The sequence below is a fragment of the Cnephaeus nilssonii genome (genome assembly GCF_951640355.1).
Source record: "Cnephaeus nilssonii genome assembly, chromosome: 6".
In the NCBI taxonomy this organism is placed as follows: Eukaryota; Metazoa; Chordata; class Mammalia; order Chiroptera; family Vespertilionidae; genus Cnephaeus; species Cnephaeus nilssonii.
Genome location: NC_137077.1, coordinates 14,345,100 through 14,364,341, shown reverse-complemented (window position 1 = coordinate 14,364,341; position 19,242 = coordinate 14,345,100). Strand labels below are relative to the sequence as shown.

Here is a 19,242-nt window from a genome sequence, read left to right as displayed (position 1 = left end):
TCCAACACCTTGGTCTCTGAACCCTGAACCCCCAGAAAGGGTCCTCCAGAAGGAATACCTGGCAGGGGCCCCCTGTCCTGGGGGTGGGAAGGAAGAAGTGCGCTTGTGTGCTTGGCCCCCAGGACCTCTCTTCAGGCTGACGGATGGGGCCATCCTCCTGGGGACCCAGGACGTGCAAGATCCAGTTCCCCCTTCCTTCCCGCCCTGCAGGAAGGGCGGTCCTGCCGTGGGGCTCAGCCCGAGGCCACAGCAAACCGCACCCTGGGAGGCCGGAGCGGTGCACAGGCACCGGCTCCCCACCGTCTGGGCAGCTGGCTTCCTCCGGGGAACGTGACCGGCCTCGGGAAGAAGACCCGGACCCGAGCACCCCGTGCATGGAGCCCGCGGGGAAGTCAGGGCCCGCGGGGCGCCAATTCCAAAGCGGCCGTGGGCGGGGCCCTCGTGGTGACCGGGTGGCCTGTGGGAGCCCGTCCCAGCCTCGCCGCCACCTCCCCGGCTCCCCCCGCCCCCCCTCCCCGCCCACCCCCTCCCGGTCCCCCAGGCCCCGCCCCCCGCCTGCGGGCCGCGCCTCGGGGGTGGGGTGAGGGCGGGGGCCCGGGACCTGGGGCCGCCGGGCCTAACCTCGACCTCGGCCGAGCGGGTTCCACCCGGCCGCGCAGCCCGGCCGCGAGCCCTCCCTCCCCGTCCCCGCCCTGGCGCCCGGCGCGGGCGGCTCGCAGCGGCGGGGCCCGCAGGCGGCCATGGCGGCGGGCGCGGGGGCCAGGCCGGCGCCGCGCTGGCTGCGGGCGCTGGCGGAGCCGCTGAGCGCGGCGCAGCTGCGGCGGCTGGAGGAGCACCGCTACAGCGCCGCGGGGGTCTCGGTGCTGGAGCCGCCGCTGCAGCGCTACTGGGCCTGGCTGCTCCAGTGGGTCCCGCTGTGGCTCGCCCCCAACTCCATCACCCTGCTGGGCCTCGTCATCAACCTGCTCACCACGCTGCTGCTCATCGCCTACTGCCCCACGGCCACCGAGGAGGTGAGGCGCGCCCCCCGGGGGCCTCCCCGTCCCGGCGGCGGAAGAACCCCCAACTGCTGTCCGGGACGCCCGCGTCCCCCCGCCGGCACCGCCCCGGCTGCAGGCGCCAGGGGAGCGGGAGACCCCCCCCCCCGCGTGGCTGAGCCTCCCGGGCCGGCGGAGGGCGGACCCCGCCGCTTCCCCCCGCGCCGCGCCCGCCCCGAGCCTCCCCGGCTGCCCCGAGGCTGTCACGCCGCCACCCCGGTCCCGCGGTCCCGCGTCCGCCCCGAGCCTGGCCCCGGCGGCGCGGCGGAGGGGCTGTCAAGGTCACGGCGAGCCGGGGGCCCGCTGCCGGCCGCCCCGCCGCCCCACGCCACGCGGGGGGCTCGGCGAGCGGTGGGTTACGTGACACCCACGGCGGGCTGACACCCCATCCCGGTCGGCGGCGGGGCTTGTGGTCGGTCAGGTAGGTCATCCCGAGATGCCCTTTGGACACCGACGGGCGTGTGTGTTTCTCAAGGTTGAGCTGGTGGTCCTGAAATGAACCCCCAGAAAGGGGCCCCCAGAAGGAAGGTCGGGAGCATTCATCCGAGAGAAGTTCCTCGTCTGAGAGGTGACGACTTCCTCTTCGCTTCGTGGACTTTTTCATGAAACACCAGCTAAGATAGTAGCGAGGCGATAATCCTTATCATCACGACCCAGGGAGCAGGAAAGCCAGTGGGTTTTGTGAGCAACAAGTCGTTGACCTGTGTCCCAAATAAGAGTCAATAATGTGGGCTTGACAGCTGTTCATCATAGCACCCCGTGGGCTGAGTGTGGAGGGTTTTGGAGGCGGGGATGGGGTGGGGGGGTAGGGGGAGGGTAGGGGGGAATAGGGGGAGAGGAGGAGGGGTTCTTCCTATAGCTTTGTGGAGAGCAGCGATAAAGGCTACATTGCACTTTCTGTGACATTGTCTTCTTGTCTTTGCCCTCCAAATAGTGAACTCCCTTTATAATCCTATTTGAACGTAGGTCCTGTGGGAGAACTAATGTGATTTGAGGTTGGATAGCATGAATACAGTGGAAATATCTCCTGTCCTCCATAGATACATCCATTAAAAAAAAATAATTAGTGGCCCCTACATTTTCCCCCCACTTAGAATGCTTTTTTTTAATTAGAGAAACATTGGCCATAGAAATAATACACAGTGATTTAAACTAATCCACACCCCAAAAAAAATCAAAATTAAAATAATCCACACAAGATTAAAATACAGTCTTCTGAAAAGTGCACACTCATGTTATAGACCTGATGTATCCGTTGGACTTAATAATGCTGCAGTTGTGCGGTTATTGCCTTTGTTGCGTAAGGCTTTTTAAAAATTTATCTTTATTGTTGGAAGTATTACAGCTGTCCCCTTTTTTTTCTCCCATTGACTCCCTCAACCCCACTCCCGCTTTAGAGGGAAACCAAAGAATTTATATGCATATATGCATAGCCCATGGACAGATAATATAGCATGTGGAAGGCCTGAGGAGGGAGCCTACATTTTTAAACAGATTTTGCTGACTGGTAGTTATATTTATTATAGATGATGTCTTGGCAGACATTCCTGTTGTTATTCATTTCCATCTTTTTTTGAAAAAAGTAAGTTGCTTTAGTTTTTGGCTAGAATGAGGAAGACGTAGATTCTACTGTGGCTCTCCCACATCAAGAAGAGAACGCTGGTGTGCTGCCCAGGTATAAAATAGAAAGCTCTACCTGCCAAACCAAGTTCACGAGGCTGCAGTGAGGACCCAGATAAATCACATGCAGATAAACGTAGAAAGTTACCACTTGCTCAACAAATTAAAAGTATTACTGTTATTAAACATGTCCTGAAAATATATAATAAAATGTAGTTCTTCTTGGGCCTAGATTTGGCCCAACAGTCTTTGGATGTTTCTGATATTTGCCAGTTAGCTTGTGAACTTTTCAATATTGTTATTAATTTAAGAACCATTTGTTGAGCACTTAGAAAGAACAGGGCATACAAACAAGTCCAAGAGATTCTGTTTAGGGATGTAAGGGGGAGGGGAGTGAAGGAAGAGGTCAAAATATAATTAATTAATTTTTAGGCTCAGCCTCTTTTAAAAAGGGGGGGGCAATTTAAGAAAAAGTAAAAGAGAAATCAGAATGATCTAAAAAGGGAGGTAAGGGCTAAGATGAAAGCCAGAAGAGTTTCTAAAATATGTCAATAGATCCTGCACATGCTTCTAAGTGGCTGAAGCCGTGAGGAGAAACACCTTTGCAGGATTCACATGGCCTGTTCGATGATTCCAGCAGCAACAGGAAAGAAAAGCGTGGTTTGCTTTCAGATCACTGAGCTAGTAAATGACTGGTCCAGGCAGGATTCTGATCTAAGTCAGTCTGACACCAAAGTTTATATATTTTTTACATATACTACCACCTTCTTATCTGGAGTTCCTGCCTTTTTCTATACGGTATGTAGGGGGAAAAACCTTGTATCTTATACAATATTTATCAGGTATGTAAAGTGCTTTCACATCCATTGATGCAAGGACGTTGGCAAATTTTTTCCTTCCTAAAATAGTCTTTCCACCATTTTAATATTCCTTCTGTCTATTCATCTTGAAGTAACAGTAGTACAGTATTTTTAGTAAGAGGAAATTGAGGCCCAGAGGGTTAAGTGACTTTAATCTGGCTTGGAACTTGTTTTCTTATGCTTAGACTTAAGAATTCTTTGTGCTTTTTCAGACTTGACAGATCGCTTCCATAAAGGATCAGGAAAAACACTTAAGTGTTTTAGATTTAGAGGTGTAGGCTTATCGACCCATCTCCTATATAATAAAAGCCTAATATGCAAATCAACCAAATGGTGGAACAACCAGTGGCGCGACCGGTCAATATGATGCACACTGACCACCAGGGGGCAGACGCTTAATGCAGGAGCTGCCCCCAGCCCACAGGCCCCAGGCCAGCCAAGGCGGGTGCCATCAGGAGCCCCCGATCACCCCTCAGAGGGAGGCGACCAGTGGCGGCGGTGGGGGGCGGGGCTGGCAAGCAGTTGGCGCCAGGCTGGCCAAGGCAGGTGCCAGTGGGGGGCCCCCCTCAGTCATCCTGCCGGTTGCCCCACAGATCGGCCCTGATCGCCGGCCAGGCCTCGGAACCCTACTTGTGCACGCATTTTATGCACCGGGCCTCTACTAGGAAATAATCCTACTCATAGAGGATTATATGTATGAAATGCAGACTACATATCTATATTAATAAGATTTGATCTATTTCTTAGCTAGTGTGTTAGTTTCTAGGACATGACTGGGGGATGAAGGGAAATTAATAGGAAAAAGTTAATGCAAGTACTCTGAATTGCATTTCACACCACCATTTCTGTTAGGGAACTTTCCGCTCCAGCCAAATGGAACTGCTTACTATACAGCAAGCCTTTGTCTCCTTGTCCCTCTCTTTTCTCCTTCCTCTTGCTGTCTCCTGTCCCTCTGCCATCTTTTAATGCCCAGTTCTAACACTAACTCCTGATGAAATATTTCTTCCTTCTCCGGAGTCAAATCAACCACTTAATCTTCTAAACTCCAATAATAAGAAGAACTAATGTTGACCAGGTATTGACTATGTTGTACCTGATGTTATTTGAAGCGACTTTTGTCTGTTGCTTCATTTAATCTTCTCAAGGACTTAGGAAAAGGGACTATTAATATCCCCATTTTATAGATGAGGAAACTGGAGGGAAATTAACCTCTTCAGGGTATATAGCTTTAAATGGAGACCAGGATCCCAAACCTGAAAGTTATGCTTCACCGCAGGACTTTGTTCTCCATTTGGGGAGCCTTTTTTTCTGCCAAAGGCCATTTGGGTATTTATAACATCATTCTCGGGCCATATAGAATTATCAACTTAACAATTAGCCTGTAGTATTTGGTCAAACATTTAATTTACTTACCTCTAATGCCTTGGCAGGGCCAAACCAAATGATATCGTGGGCCTTAGGTTATGTGTGTCTTTACTGAGCAGGACAACCTGCCAGATTTTAAATCCAGACAGCGATTGCTCATTTGACCATTCTCCACAGCACAGTGCCTTACACAAAGCAAGAAGCTTAGTAAAAATATTTGCTGAATTATTGACTGCACAAATGAGATAACAAAATGTAATCGGGAGATCATGTTTGTCCAGCCTTATCCAGTTTTATTGGGTCTTAAGTATTTAGCAGTTGTTTGGCCTGGGTAATTTTACCAAGAGTTGGGGCGAATAGAGAAAACAAGAACTGAATGGCCGCCTCCTTACTTTGATGAAGCAGTTCTAAACACTGTCCTGTCCTTGGCCCCCCCACCCCCACCCCGCACCCCCCATTCCTTGGCTGCCTGATCCTACGTAGGATCATAGACGCCTAGCGTTTGAAGGGCCTTAGGGCTTATTTAATGTGATTCCGACATTTGCATATGAGAAAACTCAGTGATTGGAATCTAGTTTTTCAAACTCCAGTCTAGTAGCATTTATCTACCATAAAACCCTCATACACCTGTTTTTGACTGGTATAAACGGTGGCTCCATTGTTTAAGTTGATTTGAGTAAATGTTTTTTGCTCTATCTTTTTGGTCTGTGTGTATAAATCCATGTCAGTGTCTCTGTTAAGAGTGCGTTTATAGCAGATGGGCGCCTAGCATAGAGCTAGGTCAAAGGGCACTGAACAATTTCTTTTGTTTATGATAGAAAGTTGAATCAAAAAGCAAGTATATCTGAGGAAGTCAGAAAGACCCTAAGAAATGTTTTATTCCCTGTTTTAATAATTTAGGTTATAGTTGCCTTTGCACTATAAAGAGTTATTTGTTGCCGGAATAAGAAAAGGCAATAATCTGTAGATTCCTCTTCAGTTTTTGTATAGGTTTGGTTTCTTTGAAATCTAGTCTATTTCCTTTTTTATCCAGCTCCATAACTTATCAAGTATCATTTATTAAGGCAGGACTCTTGTAAGGGATTGGCCTCTCCTTCTACCGTAAAATAAAATATAAACTCCAAACTTTCAGGAGGTGAAAGGTCTAGAAGCAGGGCAGGGGCTTGAGTGAGGCAAGCAGGCGCTCAGGCCTCAGAATGGAAGCAGGCAGGTGCACCACCCTGAGAAGAAATTGTGCCACTCCCTGGTCCCAGCCTGTCTGGAAGGAACTTCTGCAGGTGATGTGGAGGAGCTCTGCCGTGGGGGTTGCCCCTTGATTCCTGTGGTTTTCCTGCACTCCATTCCCAAGGACTAAGCTGTTTCTCCTTGAGAATTCTGGCTCAAGTGTGGCTAAAACATGGCATTGGAGTGTATGGAAAGAGCTTTAAATCACACTCCCTGTGTATTCGACCTGGGCATAAGGCTCTGGCCACTTGGAGTTTGTGAAGTTATAAAACCCAGCAGATGTTAGAGCACCAGGTACAGTTGACTTTGATGATAGATCTGACCCCAGGGATTCTCTTCACGCCCCTCCTCCTTCCTGCTCCCCTTAGCACTATGGGAGTCTGGCATTTTCAACAAGAACTCTAGTAAGTACTATAGTTGGTATTTTTTTTAAAAAAAGGACGTTTCACACAAAATAGAAAAAGAAGCCTACCTTTCAAAGTACAGAGAAAGCCCCTGTACCCTGAAGTGCTGGTGAACCACTGCGTTCTCTGGCTGGCTTCCTTCCCCAGCTTGGGACCTGCCTCACTTCCTGAGAATGGGTGCGCCCTTCTCAAATGCTGGCCTCTAACCAGAGCTGAGGCCAAAGGTCCCTGTTGAAACCAGTTAGCCCCCAGGGCCCTTCCTGAGCAGCTTGAGAATGGTGTCACCCTTCCCGACACCCAAGGCCTCTGGAGCCTCCCGGGCTTCCTGTGGGAGCCTCCCTCTGTAAACAAGGAAGTGCCCCATCCAGCCAGGTGAATGTCTCAGCTGTATCACAGGCACCTGACGTGGGTTAGAGCAGGCAGTCTGTTAGAAACTCCAAGAATTTTTTCTCAAAAAAATCACTAGAATCACTCCACTAGGATCATAGTCCTCCTTTGACACCACACCAGTATTACATTTTTTCACACATGCAAGATCTGCCTTAACGGTTTTCTTTCTTCCTACCTGTTACCAATGCAGTTTCTATTTTTATGGAGAGAGTAGTCAGTTGACGTTTTGGATCATTGAAATGTCCCTGTTAGCAGCTGACCCAGTCGTTACTGGTTATGTAATATCTTGTATATCAGTCAACTATACCCAAGGTTATTTAAAGCCACGAGGCCTTTTTTTTTTTAAGTATAAAAATTCATATAAATGAGCATTGTATAGTTCCAGTATTTCCTAAATTTTAATTTGGGAAGATTTGCTTTTTGTGTATTACCTATACTATTTTTATTGACTATTTTTCTTTCATCAACTTTCATTTTTTAAAGACTTAGGCTCATTCGAAGCCTTTTAGTAACCATATTAAAATTTTCCAAAATACACTAAAATAAAGATGTAAATATTGAAATGAAAAATTTACCCATGAAGCACCTAAAATGATCTTATGCAGGTAGTATCAGTAATAACGATTACAATACATAATGAAAATTTACTGAGCTCCTTCTGTTACCGGTCAGGGAACCTGGCCCCGAGCAGGTCTGCCTAGGGCCAGCTGGTAGTATGTGGGTTCTTTGTGCAGAAAAGATTTCACAGTATGAGTCCAGGTGACTATGAGGGTACGTTTATTAAAGCTGGGGACAGTAAAGTAATGAAGGGCTTAGCAATGAAGAAACAACAAGAGAGCCTGGGTGGGACTGCTTTGGTTTCTAAAAATGTGATAGGAAACAAATGAGCCGAAGCAGGGATGCTTTGGCTCAGAGAAGTCAAAAGAGGAAAGAAAGCCTTGGAGACAGTTTTGGGGGTGAGCCTGGGACAGGCTGCTGCTGACCACTGCTCCCCTGGTTGCAAGTCTCCTGCGGAGCCTTGGAGTTTAGGAGATGCTTGCCTGAGAGGGAAGAAATGTGATGCCTGCCCCTAGGAGGGAAAGCTTGAGCTGGGTCCTTTGTCTTTTTAAAAATATATATTTTATTGATTTTTTTACAGAGAGGAAGGGAGAGGGATAGAGAGTTAGAAACATCGATCAGCTGCCTCCTGCACACCCCCTACTGGGGATGTACCCACAACCAAGGTACATGCCCTTGACCGGAATCGAACCTGGGACCCTTCAGTCCACAGGCCGACACTCTATGCACTGAGCCAAACTGATTAGGGCTGGGTCCTTTGTCTTAAGGGCTTTATTCTCTCTTTTGCAGGCGGGAATCTTAGGGGAGGTCTCAGGGAAGGTTTCAGCAGCATATTCATCAGTTTTCCAGATGTGCTCTTTCAGGGTCTCGGCTGATTGGTCAGTACCAGGGCAGGGGGTCATTGGTCATTGCAGCTGGTCCTGGCTTCCACCACCTCCTTTTGCTGCTTTTCTGGAGCTGAAATACAACTGAGGCCTAGATGTTATCTCTAGGGAGGTGACCTTTTGTATGTAGCTGTAAATTGCTCCGCCAGTGTGTTCAGCTATCTGTCTTGGTTTCCCCACTCCACTTGCCAAGGAATTTTTCTAGCTTACTATCTTGCCTCATTTCTATATGCCAGGTGCTTTTCTAAGTGCCTTATATGTAATCACCTGAGCACCTTCCTCTTCTCCCGTGCTCTGCCTCACTAATTCTAGCTGCCTTGACCTTCCTCAACTATGCTACGTTTCTCCTCAACACAGCAGCATCACTGGGCACTGTTCAGGTCCCCCATTCCTTTACTATGGTCTAGAAACTGCCTCTAGACCATAAGCTGTGGCAGTCATAGGCTCACCTCATTTGTTTCCCTTCTACTATAGGGATCACATCCTGTATTGCCTGCAATGTCTGAAAACTGGTGTTTCATTTATTTTACTGCTTTTCTTGTTTTGTGAGGTTGGAGAGTAAATCCAATCCCCTGATACTCCATCCTGAATAGAAGCAGGGGTCTGTAATCCATCTTTGTTTGAATAATGTCAAATCTAGTGCCAGATATGAATAGTATTGAAAGAATCAAAATCAGGTCCTAATCTTTGCTCAGTGATTTAACTTTGTGCTTCTCACAATATGGGCTTCTGAGACCTTCTACCCAGATGACTTAGAGCAACTCATTTGATTTCTCAGTTTCATTTTTACCTGTAGAAGGAAGATTATGAATCTTCTTTATAACACACAGAGGTGATATTAAGTATGAACACAAGAAAATGTGTCGATTGGCTTAGATTGAGCTATTGTCAAACAGAAGCTAGCTTACTGTCACTCATTATTATTTATTGTTTAAAACTTTTTATTGAGATATAATTAACATATAACTCTGTATTAGTTTCAGGTGTACAACATAATGATGTGATATTTTTATGTATTGCAACATCTGTCACCATATATTTATTATAATAGTCTATTATTTACATCTGCTTTTAGGCACCATACTGGACATACCTATTATGTGCACTCGGGCTCTTTATCTACCAGTCCCTGGATGCTATTGACGGGAAACAAGCCAGAAGAACAAATTCTTGTTCTCCTTTAGGAGAACTTTTTGACCATGGTTGTGACTCTCTTTCCACGGGTAAATTAACTAAAGTTGTGTTTGTTTTTTTAATAATGACTTAAACACGAAATGAGCTGTTTGAAAGGTTTATTTTTTTTTTGGATAGGTGTACCTCTGGGAGCAATTTTTGCACAGTGTATTTTAAAAGTATCTTCAAGTGTTTATTTTGTTTAGTGTACCTTATTTTAATGCCAAAATTATGTTCCTTAAAACTCTGTATTGCTAAACAGTAGATGGCGATTGTTTTTCATTAATTATTTCTAAGTCTTAATGGTTCTTAAACCTTGTTTCTTTCAGTATTGATGGCAGTTGGAGCTTCAATTGCTGTGCGCTTAGGAACTCATCATGATTGGTTGTTTTTCTGCTGTTTTATTGGGATGTTCTTATTTTATTGTGCTCATTGGCAGACTTACGTTTCGGGTGTGTTGAGGTTTGGAAAGTAAGTATGTATTTTAAGTTGTACATTTAAAAATATAACCGAATTTATTTTCACCATCTGTTATAGTTCATATATATGTAATAAGGGGAACAAAGCTTTAATCAGGAATTTAAATGATCTTTTAACTTATTGGAGCACCCATAAATGTTCTATCTTAATTTAAATCTTTTAGGTATTCTGCAGGTTATAAATAGTTACATATTTGATAATGACTTTATTTTCTCTCCTTCTCCAACTTATTAGCCCAAACTTATATTAGACAGGAGAAAGAAAAAAAATAAGGGACCCGAATAATATAGAAAAAGGACTCATGATCGATGCTCAGTAAATGTTAGTTCCTCTCTCCCTTTTTCTCCACAGAGTACCAAACATTTTATTATTATGTTTTCCTTTTCCAACTAACTTGATTATTTCTCCATGAAGCCTGGAGGCCACTGATCTTACTAATACCTGCATGTCATTATTCATATTTTCCTTAATATTCAGTTCACCTTTTCCTCCTAACTGTCCCCAAATAACTTAGTTGTGTTTTCTTCCATTTCTGTTTTTGTTGTTGTTGTTGTTGTTTTTTTATCATCTAATCCTCACATTTTTTATATTTGCAGAGCATTAAGTATTCCTTTAGCATCTAGAGACTCCGGGGCATCCAAGTGGAGATGTAAAGTAGGCTGACAGAATATAAAAATCTGGAGCTCAGAAAAGAAGATGGGGACTTAGAGGTCATTAGCATATAGATGATAGCCTTAAGTGCAGAGAGAATTGTTCAGAGACTCTAACAGGAGAAAAGATGGAATTCTGGAAGTAATCGCATTTAAGATGTGGAAGAAGAAGCCGTCTAGGAAGGAGCCTGAGAAGAGCTTCCAGCAAGTTAGGAGAATCAGGAAAGAGAATGGAATAAATAAAACCATAGCAAAGCATTTCAAGAAAGAGGGAATGATCAGCATTTTAAATATTGTAGAGAAGTTATGCAAGATAATAACTGAAATGTATTCCTTAGTTTCGGCAAATTGGAAGTCACTGTTTACCTTAAGTAATTTTAGTAGAATGGCGCCAAAAATCAGACTAGAGTGGATTAAGCAGCAACTCTGAGGACAGGAGGAAATTAGAAATGTACTTCTTTTCAGTTAACCTGTTTATGGAGCAAAGAAAAGAGGAGTCGATAGCTTCAGGGGGTACCGATTAGAGACTGATATTAGCTGGTTTTTAGGGGTTGTTTTTTATACAAGAAATTGAAGCACATTTTTATATTAAGAGGAAAATATTTGTGCAGGGGGAAAAAAGGAACTCTTAGTAACTTAATAAGGAAAACTATTGGAATTTTCCCTGCTTCTTAAGTTAAATTGACTTGAGAGTGTTTAAGAATTTGTCTTAAATTATCTGTTGTTTTTATATTTTATAATTTTTTCTGATTATGAGAGTAATTGTTATAAAAAAATTCAAACTTTACAGAAGTACATAAAATAGAAAGTAAAAAGTCTTCTGCAATCTCAGTGGAAACCACTATTAGCAATTTTATATACGCTATAGAGTTGTCCTCTTTATGCATATACTAATATTTACCTGTATGTGAGCACATGTTCTATAGGTATGTTTTTTACTTAACCATGTAGTCAGCTGATAATTCAGTGATGGAACTAAAGGTAAAAATAAACTAAGCCTATAGCTATTTTTACATCTTTGATATTTAATATATGGTTAACTAACCTTTACATACAGGAATTTTATTTACAAATATCTTTTCTATTCTTTATCCTTCCTCTTTAGAGTGGATGTAAATGAAATTCAAGTAGGTTTAATGGTCATCTTTGTGTTGTCTACATTTGGAGGAGCAACAATGTGGGACTATACGGTAAAACTTAATGTTTATATTTATTTTTAAGTACTTTTTAAATATTTAGGAAAAATATGCATTGTTAATTTTCTTCAGAAATCCTTGGCATTCGTTGCATTTCTTAACTTTCTCCTTTTGTTTTATAATTTTTTATCCTTATTATGACATTTTCCTTTATGCAGGAATATATTATCACAGAGAACAAAACAACCCCACTTCCCTAAATATAAACTTAAACACAAGTTGAACTGCGTTTTCCAGGCCAAAATTTATCTCATAAAATAGATGTTTAGAAGAGTAAATTCAATAAAATATTTCACATTTGGAACTTGTCCCTCAATATTAGGAGAGAAATGTTGCTAATTTGCATTTTTTGTAATCTATAATGAGGTGAAGTGTCCCATATTGAGGAGTATTTTCATTTTCTGCTTGGTTGGTAACCTCACAGTATTTTTATCAAAACTGACTCTCACAAAGCCACTGTCATAAATTCACTCTTTGCAAAGGAAGAAACTAGAAAGAAACAAATTATTGTGTCTCTACAACCTAAGTTCACAATACTGGCAGACTCACAATCTCATTCCCCTAGAGTTAAGAAGAATAGCCAACAACTAACGTTTATTCAACACTTATTATGTTCCTAAACATTTTACTATCATTGTTTCACCTGATCCTCAGAACAATCCTATAAAATCGATATCATTAATCTGTTTTATAAATGTTTTAGAATAACTAAGTAATTTGTCCAAGAACACATAGCTAGTGAGATCTGGAGCTAGAAATTAATTCCAAACTCTATGTTTTTAGTCACTAAGCTACATTATACGTCCAGTGAAAATAGTATGAGATAAAAAACTAAACATACTCCTACCATAAGATCCCTTAGAATTTATCCAAATAAGTTGAAAACTTATCCACACAAAAACCTGAACACAGATGTTTATAGCAGCTTTATTTATAATTTCTAATACATGGATGCAACCAAGATGTCCTTCAGTAGGTAAATGGATAAACCATGGTACATCCAGACAATGGAATATTAATTACTATTAAAAAGAAAAAGCTACCAAGCTATGAAAAGACATGGAGAAACTTTAACTGTATATTGCTTAGTAGAAGAAGCCAATCTGAAAAGGCTATGTACTATATGACTCCAACTATATGACATTCGGGAAAAGGCAGACGATGGAGATAGTGAAAAGGTTAGTGATTGCCAGAGTTTGGGGGGAGGAGGGTTAAGCAGACAGCGCACAGAATTTTTATAAGGCAGTGAAACTACTCTGTATGATATAATGCTGGAGGCACTGGGGCCTATGGAGACTCTGTGTACTTTCGTACAATTTTGCTGTGAACCTAAAATTGCTCTAAAAAGTAATTCTATTAAAATAGTAATAGGAGACTTCTCTGTGACATTTAGGTTCAGAATTGGCTAATTATAGTTTATATAACTAGGATCAGAAATAGACTTTGAGCATATTTTTAAGTAGTGTACATTCCCTGAGACATTCATATTTCTTCTCATCATGTAAGATTAAATAATAGAATCAAGCAGAATGTGATGTGTCTTAGCTGGTAGCTGTTCTGCTAGTACCCATATAAAGGTGAATGTGGACCTAGAGGCAATTAGGCATCTCTGATCATTGAGTCAGACATAGTTGTCTTAAATTTGGAAATCTGATTTAGTGGAGTTTTTTTTAAATATATTTCTTATTGATTTTTTACAGAGAGGAAGGAAAAGGGATAGAGAGTTAGAAACATCGATGAGAGAGAAACATTGATCAGCTGCCTCCTGCACACCTCCCACTGGGGATGTGCCCGCAACCAAGGTATATGCCCTTGACCGGAATCAAACCCGGGACCTTTCAGTCCTCAGGCCGACGCTCTATCCACTGAGCCAAACCGGCTAGGGCCTGATTTAGTTTTAATGGGGAAGAATGTAACTTCATCTTAAAATCATTTCATTCACTGTTTTGACAATACTATAGGAAGAAAGCACACTGCTTATTCTCACCAATAAGGATATTTATTTTAGATGTAAATTTTCTAAATTAATTGTTAATCTATAGTTTACACAGATTTTGGGACAATATTTCAAAGTCTGTTTTCAGAACACAACAGCCTAAGCTTTTGGCAATTCATTGTTACTGTTTTTAAATCCTTTGCTGCCTTTGGAAGTTTTCTTGAACAGCATTTGACCAACAGGTAAATATACTGCTAGAGATTTAATCCTGGATCTTAACTACACAAAGTTTTTGCATGGACACACATCATGATTGTCACATTCATGATGCAGATTATGGTGTCTGACTTTCCTGTGCTTTACTAAATCCAAGTGACCTGTCCTTTTTCATTCATTTAAGTCAATGAAGGTTTATGAGATTAAATGCCTCAAGACAATTATGTAAATAGACTTAGCTGAGTTTAGTGGATTCGTTTTTCACTTAATGAATAAAACCATTAAAAGAGAAGTTACTACTTCAGACTATCTTCCAGAAGTTAAGGTTTGAGTAAAAGGAAAATGATAACTTATTGTACAGGACCATATTGTAATGTTTCTTTATTATTTAATAGGAAAATACATTCTATTTTCTTAATGATGTTTCTTTCCTCTAACCCTCAAGATACCCATTCTAGAAGTAAAATTGAAGATCTTCCCAGTTCTTGGAGTTGTAGGCGGAGCAATTTTTTCCTGTTCAAATTATTTCCATGTTATCCTCCATGGTGGAGTTGGCAAGAATGGATCCACTATAGCAGTAAGACATTAATTTAATCATCATGTAGTATTAATTTTATGCTAAATTTACTTATCAACAGCTACAGAGATACTAAACATATGCTGAAGTTCAAAAATGGGGAAGGGAACTAAATATTTCAAAGAATTCTTTTTAGGTACATAATACAAAAAGCATTTTTAAAAGTTTAGACTGATGATAAAGCACTTTTCCTCCTCGTAGCCTTTCTGAATAGACATTCCTGGCATTTCATTTACTCATTTACTGTTTCATTACTGTACATAATTAAGAGTTGCCATTTGTTGTCTTGCATTTTGTGCCTTACACTAATAAGGAGAGGAGAAAAGGTAGAAACTGAGTTCCTGATTGAATGGCGGGAAAGCTGCCAGGGGTCATTGTTTCACATATGAGGTACTTATTACCAGCGAAGTATATTTCACTGAAATATATATTTTTAAACTATTTTAAAAGGTAAAATATTTTAACCTTAATTCTTAAATTGAGTGGATAGACCTGGTGCTTTATGTTCTTTACACTTTGCTCATGCTCTAATACTTTCGTATTTATTTATATTTATTTCGTCAAATGTCTTTAATACTTTATATGAGAGTCAGAATTCCTGCCAAGCTTTTAAATAAATATAACACAGTATCTGTTTCTTAAAAAACATATTGTAATCTTCAAGGTTCTTGAACATAAGGATATGAATACTTATTCCAGTGATGCCATCTTTTATCAAAAACGTTTTTGGAATGTCTTTTTAGAATTACTTTAAGCTGTAACTCATTCTCGTTAATTTCTTTGGTGCTATAGTTCAATTTTTCTGTCCTTTAAAGGTGGATTTGATTTTGAAAAAAAAGTCATTTGGAGCTAGGTCTAATAAATAAGAGGAGTAATAAACATAAAATACAGCATTTTCCACTTTTAAAAAGTCTTATCCTCTTAAATGACTTATGAACTGGCTTTCAGGTCAATTTCAAAAGAATTCACATAATTTGTAAATTATCAATCTTTTAAAATATATTTTATATGCATAATTCAAAAGCAAAGCATAAAATTCATTTAAATACATAGGTTCTGATATATTGGGAAAAATTAATTTGATGTTTTTTGAGGTGTTTTGTCTGTTGACCTCAGTACAGTACTGTGCAGAGGTGCTTAGGAAGACTAGTTGCTTGACCATGGGTGACAAAATAGAGCACTAGCTGGAACATGAGTCCTACTAACGAAAATATGATTTAGTAAGGATCAGTGTCCACTTCATAGAATGTTTTACTAAGAAATAATTGATGACTGTTTGAAGGAAGACAAGAAATCAAATATTAGGGCTAAGAAGTAGTTGATTTTAAACTCTTAAACTGATGGTTTTCCAACTTTTTTAGCAGCAGATTTTCTTGAATAAAATCTCCTGAACCATCTATACTAATAATAGCCTAGGTGGTGTCACACCCTCACGTCATCACAAGATCTATACTAATAATAGCCTAGGTGGTGTCACACCCTCACGTCATCACAAGATGGCTGTCACAAGATGGCCCGCGCACAGCGGAGGCAGGACCCGGCAGCTGCTCCGCACAGTGAGGCCTAGGGGTCCCGTGGCTCTGCGTGGCATGGAGGAGGCCCAGTATCTCTGCCACCTCGCATGGAGGAGGCGGGTTGCGGCAGGGGAGGGCAGTTGTGGGCGATCAGACCAGCAGGGGAGGGCAGTTGTGGGCGATCAGGCCAGCAGGGGAGGACAATTGGGGGCGATCAGGCTAGCAGAGGAGGGCAATTGGGGGCGATCAGGCCTTCAGGGGAGCAGTTAGGCATCAGGAAGAAGCGGTTAGGGGCAATCAGGCAGGCAGGCGAGCAGTTAGGAGCCAGCGGTCCTGGATTGTGAGAGGGACTGTCGAACAGGGATCAGGCCTAAACCAGCAGTCGGACATCCCCCGAGGAGTCCCAGATTGGAAAGGATGCAGGTCGAGCTGAGGGACAACTCCCCCCCACCCCCTGTATGAATTTCGTGCACCGGGCCTCTAGTAATACAGATAAAAGCACTATTAGTCTAAATTTTTATGTTATTACTATATAGTATAATGTCTTATTATATATGGCTTTGTAGTATTATTACTATAATTTTATAGTAAGTTATAACATGTAAACTTAAAGAATAAGTCTGTTTTAATGAACACATTTAAATTGGTGGTTTTAGATTTAGTAAGTCTTAAGACCAAATTTATTTCAATATTTTGTTTAGGATATGCAATGCTGAGAGAATCCTGATTCACAAAGATAAAAATGTAATGGGTTGGATTTTACAGTGTTACGTAAGAGTGCATTTGCAGTCTAAATACGAAAAAAGGAGGGGGGGGCGGTTTGGTATTGAGAGAAACCGAGGCAGATATTTCTGGACAAAAATATGTTAACTTTGCAGTCCAAGAGTTGATGATAAAAGTTGGTATAGAATAAATTATTTTTTAGTGTTTATTAGTTGGGATCAAACATCTGTAGCACTGAATCTTTGTAACCCTAGAGTTCTGTGAAAGTTTGAAAAGCACAGCTAATGCCGGTATACTCACTGTTCCTTAGGTTTCTAGTTCCTAAAACAAAATAGATGCTCAGAAAATGCAATGTAATCAATAGTGTTAAAATGTGATGTGATTTTCTGCTTTATCCATTAGGGCACCAGTGTCTTGTCACCTGGACTTCACATAGGAATAATTATTATACCGGCAATAATGATCTATAAAAAGTCAGCAACTAATGTGTTTGAAAAGCATCCTTGTCTTTATACGCTAATGTTTGGATGTGTCTTTGCTAAGGTCGCACAAAAATTGGTGGTAAGAAATCATTTTATTATTTATTGTATAATATTCTACTTGGTCCTCAAACTCAGAGCTGGAAACTATTTTATACAATGGGTATTTTGTGTGTGTATGGTGTTATTATCACAAAATGTAGGTATCTATTTGTCCTCCAAGTAAAATTGTGAATGAGTTAATGTTATATTTAGGGAATATATTTTACAATGTTATAAAATAGTCTGTATATAAGTTCTTTTATTTGTTTAGCTATAATTATCAATTATAACTTTCTGATATCAAGAAATTGAAATACTGGAAACTTTAATAAGCTACCCAGTCATCAATCATGAATTTAAGAAATTTTAGATTCAGTATTTCCATATCAAATGTGAGGTTAAATGATGTCTCTATCCTTATTTGTCTTAATTCAATTCTGTTCTGCAAGTAAAAGCTAAAATGTTTAAAATTTAATAATAAAATTATTTTGTTTACTTTTTTATAGATAGCTCACATGACTAAAAGTGAACTGTATCTTCAAGACACTGCCTTTTTGGGCCCAGGTCTTTTATTTTTAGACCAGTACTTTAATAATTTTGTAGACGAATATGTTGTTCTATGGATAGCAATGGTAAGTTCTTTTTCTGCTAATATTTTATTTTTAACAGATGTCAAATAACACTATGCTTAAGAGTCATTTCAGTGAAATATCAGGTAGTCTTACTACTAGTTTATACCATAAACTTTTTTATAAAATTACTCATTTAAAGCTGTGAATTGTTTTTTATTGAGTATAGAAACAGCCTACATATCTGGAGATCTTGCTTCCAACAACCCAAATTTTTAAAAATACAACTGTTTACTTAAAATAACTATATCTTTCTCCTCCCCCCCAAAATAGTACAAAGATACCAAAAATGACTTTACTCGGCCAAAGGACTATAGCACTTATTATTATCTTTTACCTAATCAAGCTCATTAGAATTAATCAAAGCTTATGACAAGTAACAGGTAAATTAGATGGAGTTCGTGTTAGCAAAGGCGAGCACTTATTGCATTAAAAACTGTCAGCTAATATTGAGGAAATGAAACAAAACAGTATTACCAAGTACCAGATTGGGGACCATTTTCTGGTAGAAGTAAGCAACCCTATATATGGCCCTCGAGGATAATGTGTAATTTTATATTCATCATGGTGTCTCATCAAGCAAAGGTTAAATTCTCATTGATTACATCCTACTTAAGAAAGTGATGGATAATATATATCGGTAGTTTCAAAATATTATTATCCAAAATGATTATATAGAATTATGGTACTTAAGAGAGAAGCTTTAGCCATCAAAGAAAAAGAAAATCATTGTTGGTAATAATCACAAAAATGGATAAAGGAATTATTTTCTGATTTTATTGAGACAACTTTATGGTAGATCTTTAATTATGGTGGTTTCAAACAATTCTGCTATATTTTCCCCTACCTCTGGACCTCACTTGCCTTCACCAAATTTTTAGTGATATATAAACACATATTAAAGTGTGCTGAAAGAAACCCTGCAGTGAATCTTTTGATAATTTGAATCAACTCACCCTATTTGATTTAGGCACTAAAAAACTGTATGTGTTCTGTGTGGGGTACCACATCTGATGATCCTTTATACTAGGTTCTGGAGTAAATTAATATCCATTCGTGGTTCATTCAAAGGTTTTCCATTCTTCAAATGGTGGTGAGATCCTTGAAAGTTTTTCAGGCAGTATTCTAAAAAGTATTTGCAAATCAGAATTTCCTTTAATTTGCTGTCCACTTTAAGTATTTTTAGAGCTCTAAAACAGTATACATTTAAGAAATGGATGATTATTCAAACTATCTGAGAATTCAATGTAGGGTTTCTTTTAGTGAACTTAAATATTACCAAATG

At 40.7% G+C, this 19,242-nt stretch overlaps 1 protein-coding gene across 2 annotated transcripts in view; it reads left to right on the top strand.

Moving 5' to 3' along the window:
* Positions 1-596: 596 nt before the first annotated feature.
* CHPT1 (choline phosphotransferase 1) overlaps positions 597-19,242 on the top strand; it is a 22,229-nt gene continuing 3,583 nt past the window's right edge. For both annotated transcript variants that reach the window (XR_013813706.1, XM_079774949.1), the window contains exons 1-7: positions 597-1,013; positions 9,418-9,565; positions 9,845-9,986; positions 11,751-11,835; positions 14,439-14,570; positions 17,210-17,368; positions 17,835-17,960. Coding sequence is in view for 1 of the 2 variants with exons in the window: in XM_079774949.1 (XP_079631075.1) it covers positions 741-1,013; positions 9,418-9,565; positions 9,845-9,986; positions 11,751-11,835; positions 14,439-14,570; positions 17,210-17,368; positions 17,835-17,960 (1,065 nt within the window). In the remaining variant the exon portion in view is untranslated. The remainder of the gene's footprint in view (positions 1,014-9,417; positions 9,566-9,844; positions 9,987-11,750; positions 11,836-14,438; positions 14,571-17,209; positions 17,369-17,834; positions 17,961-19,242) is intronic.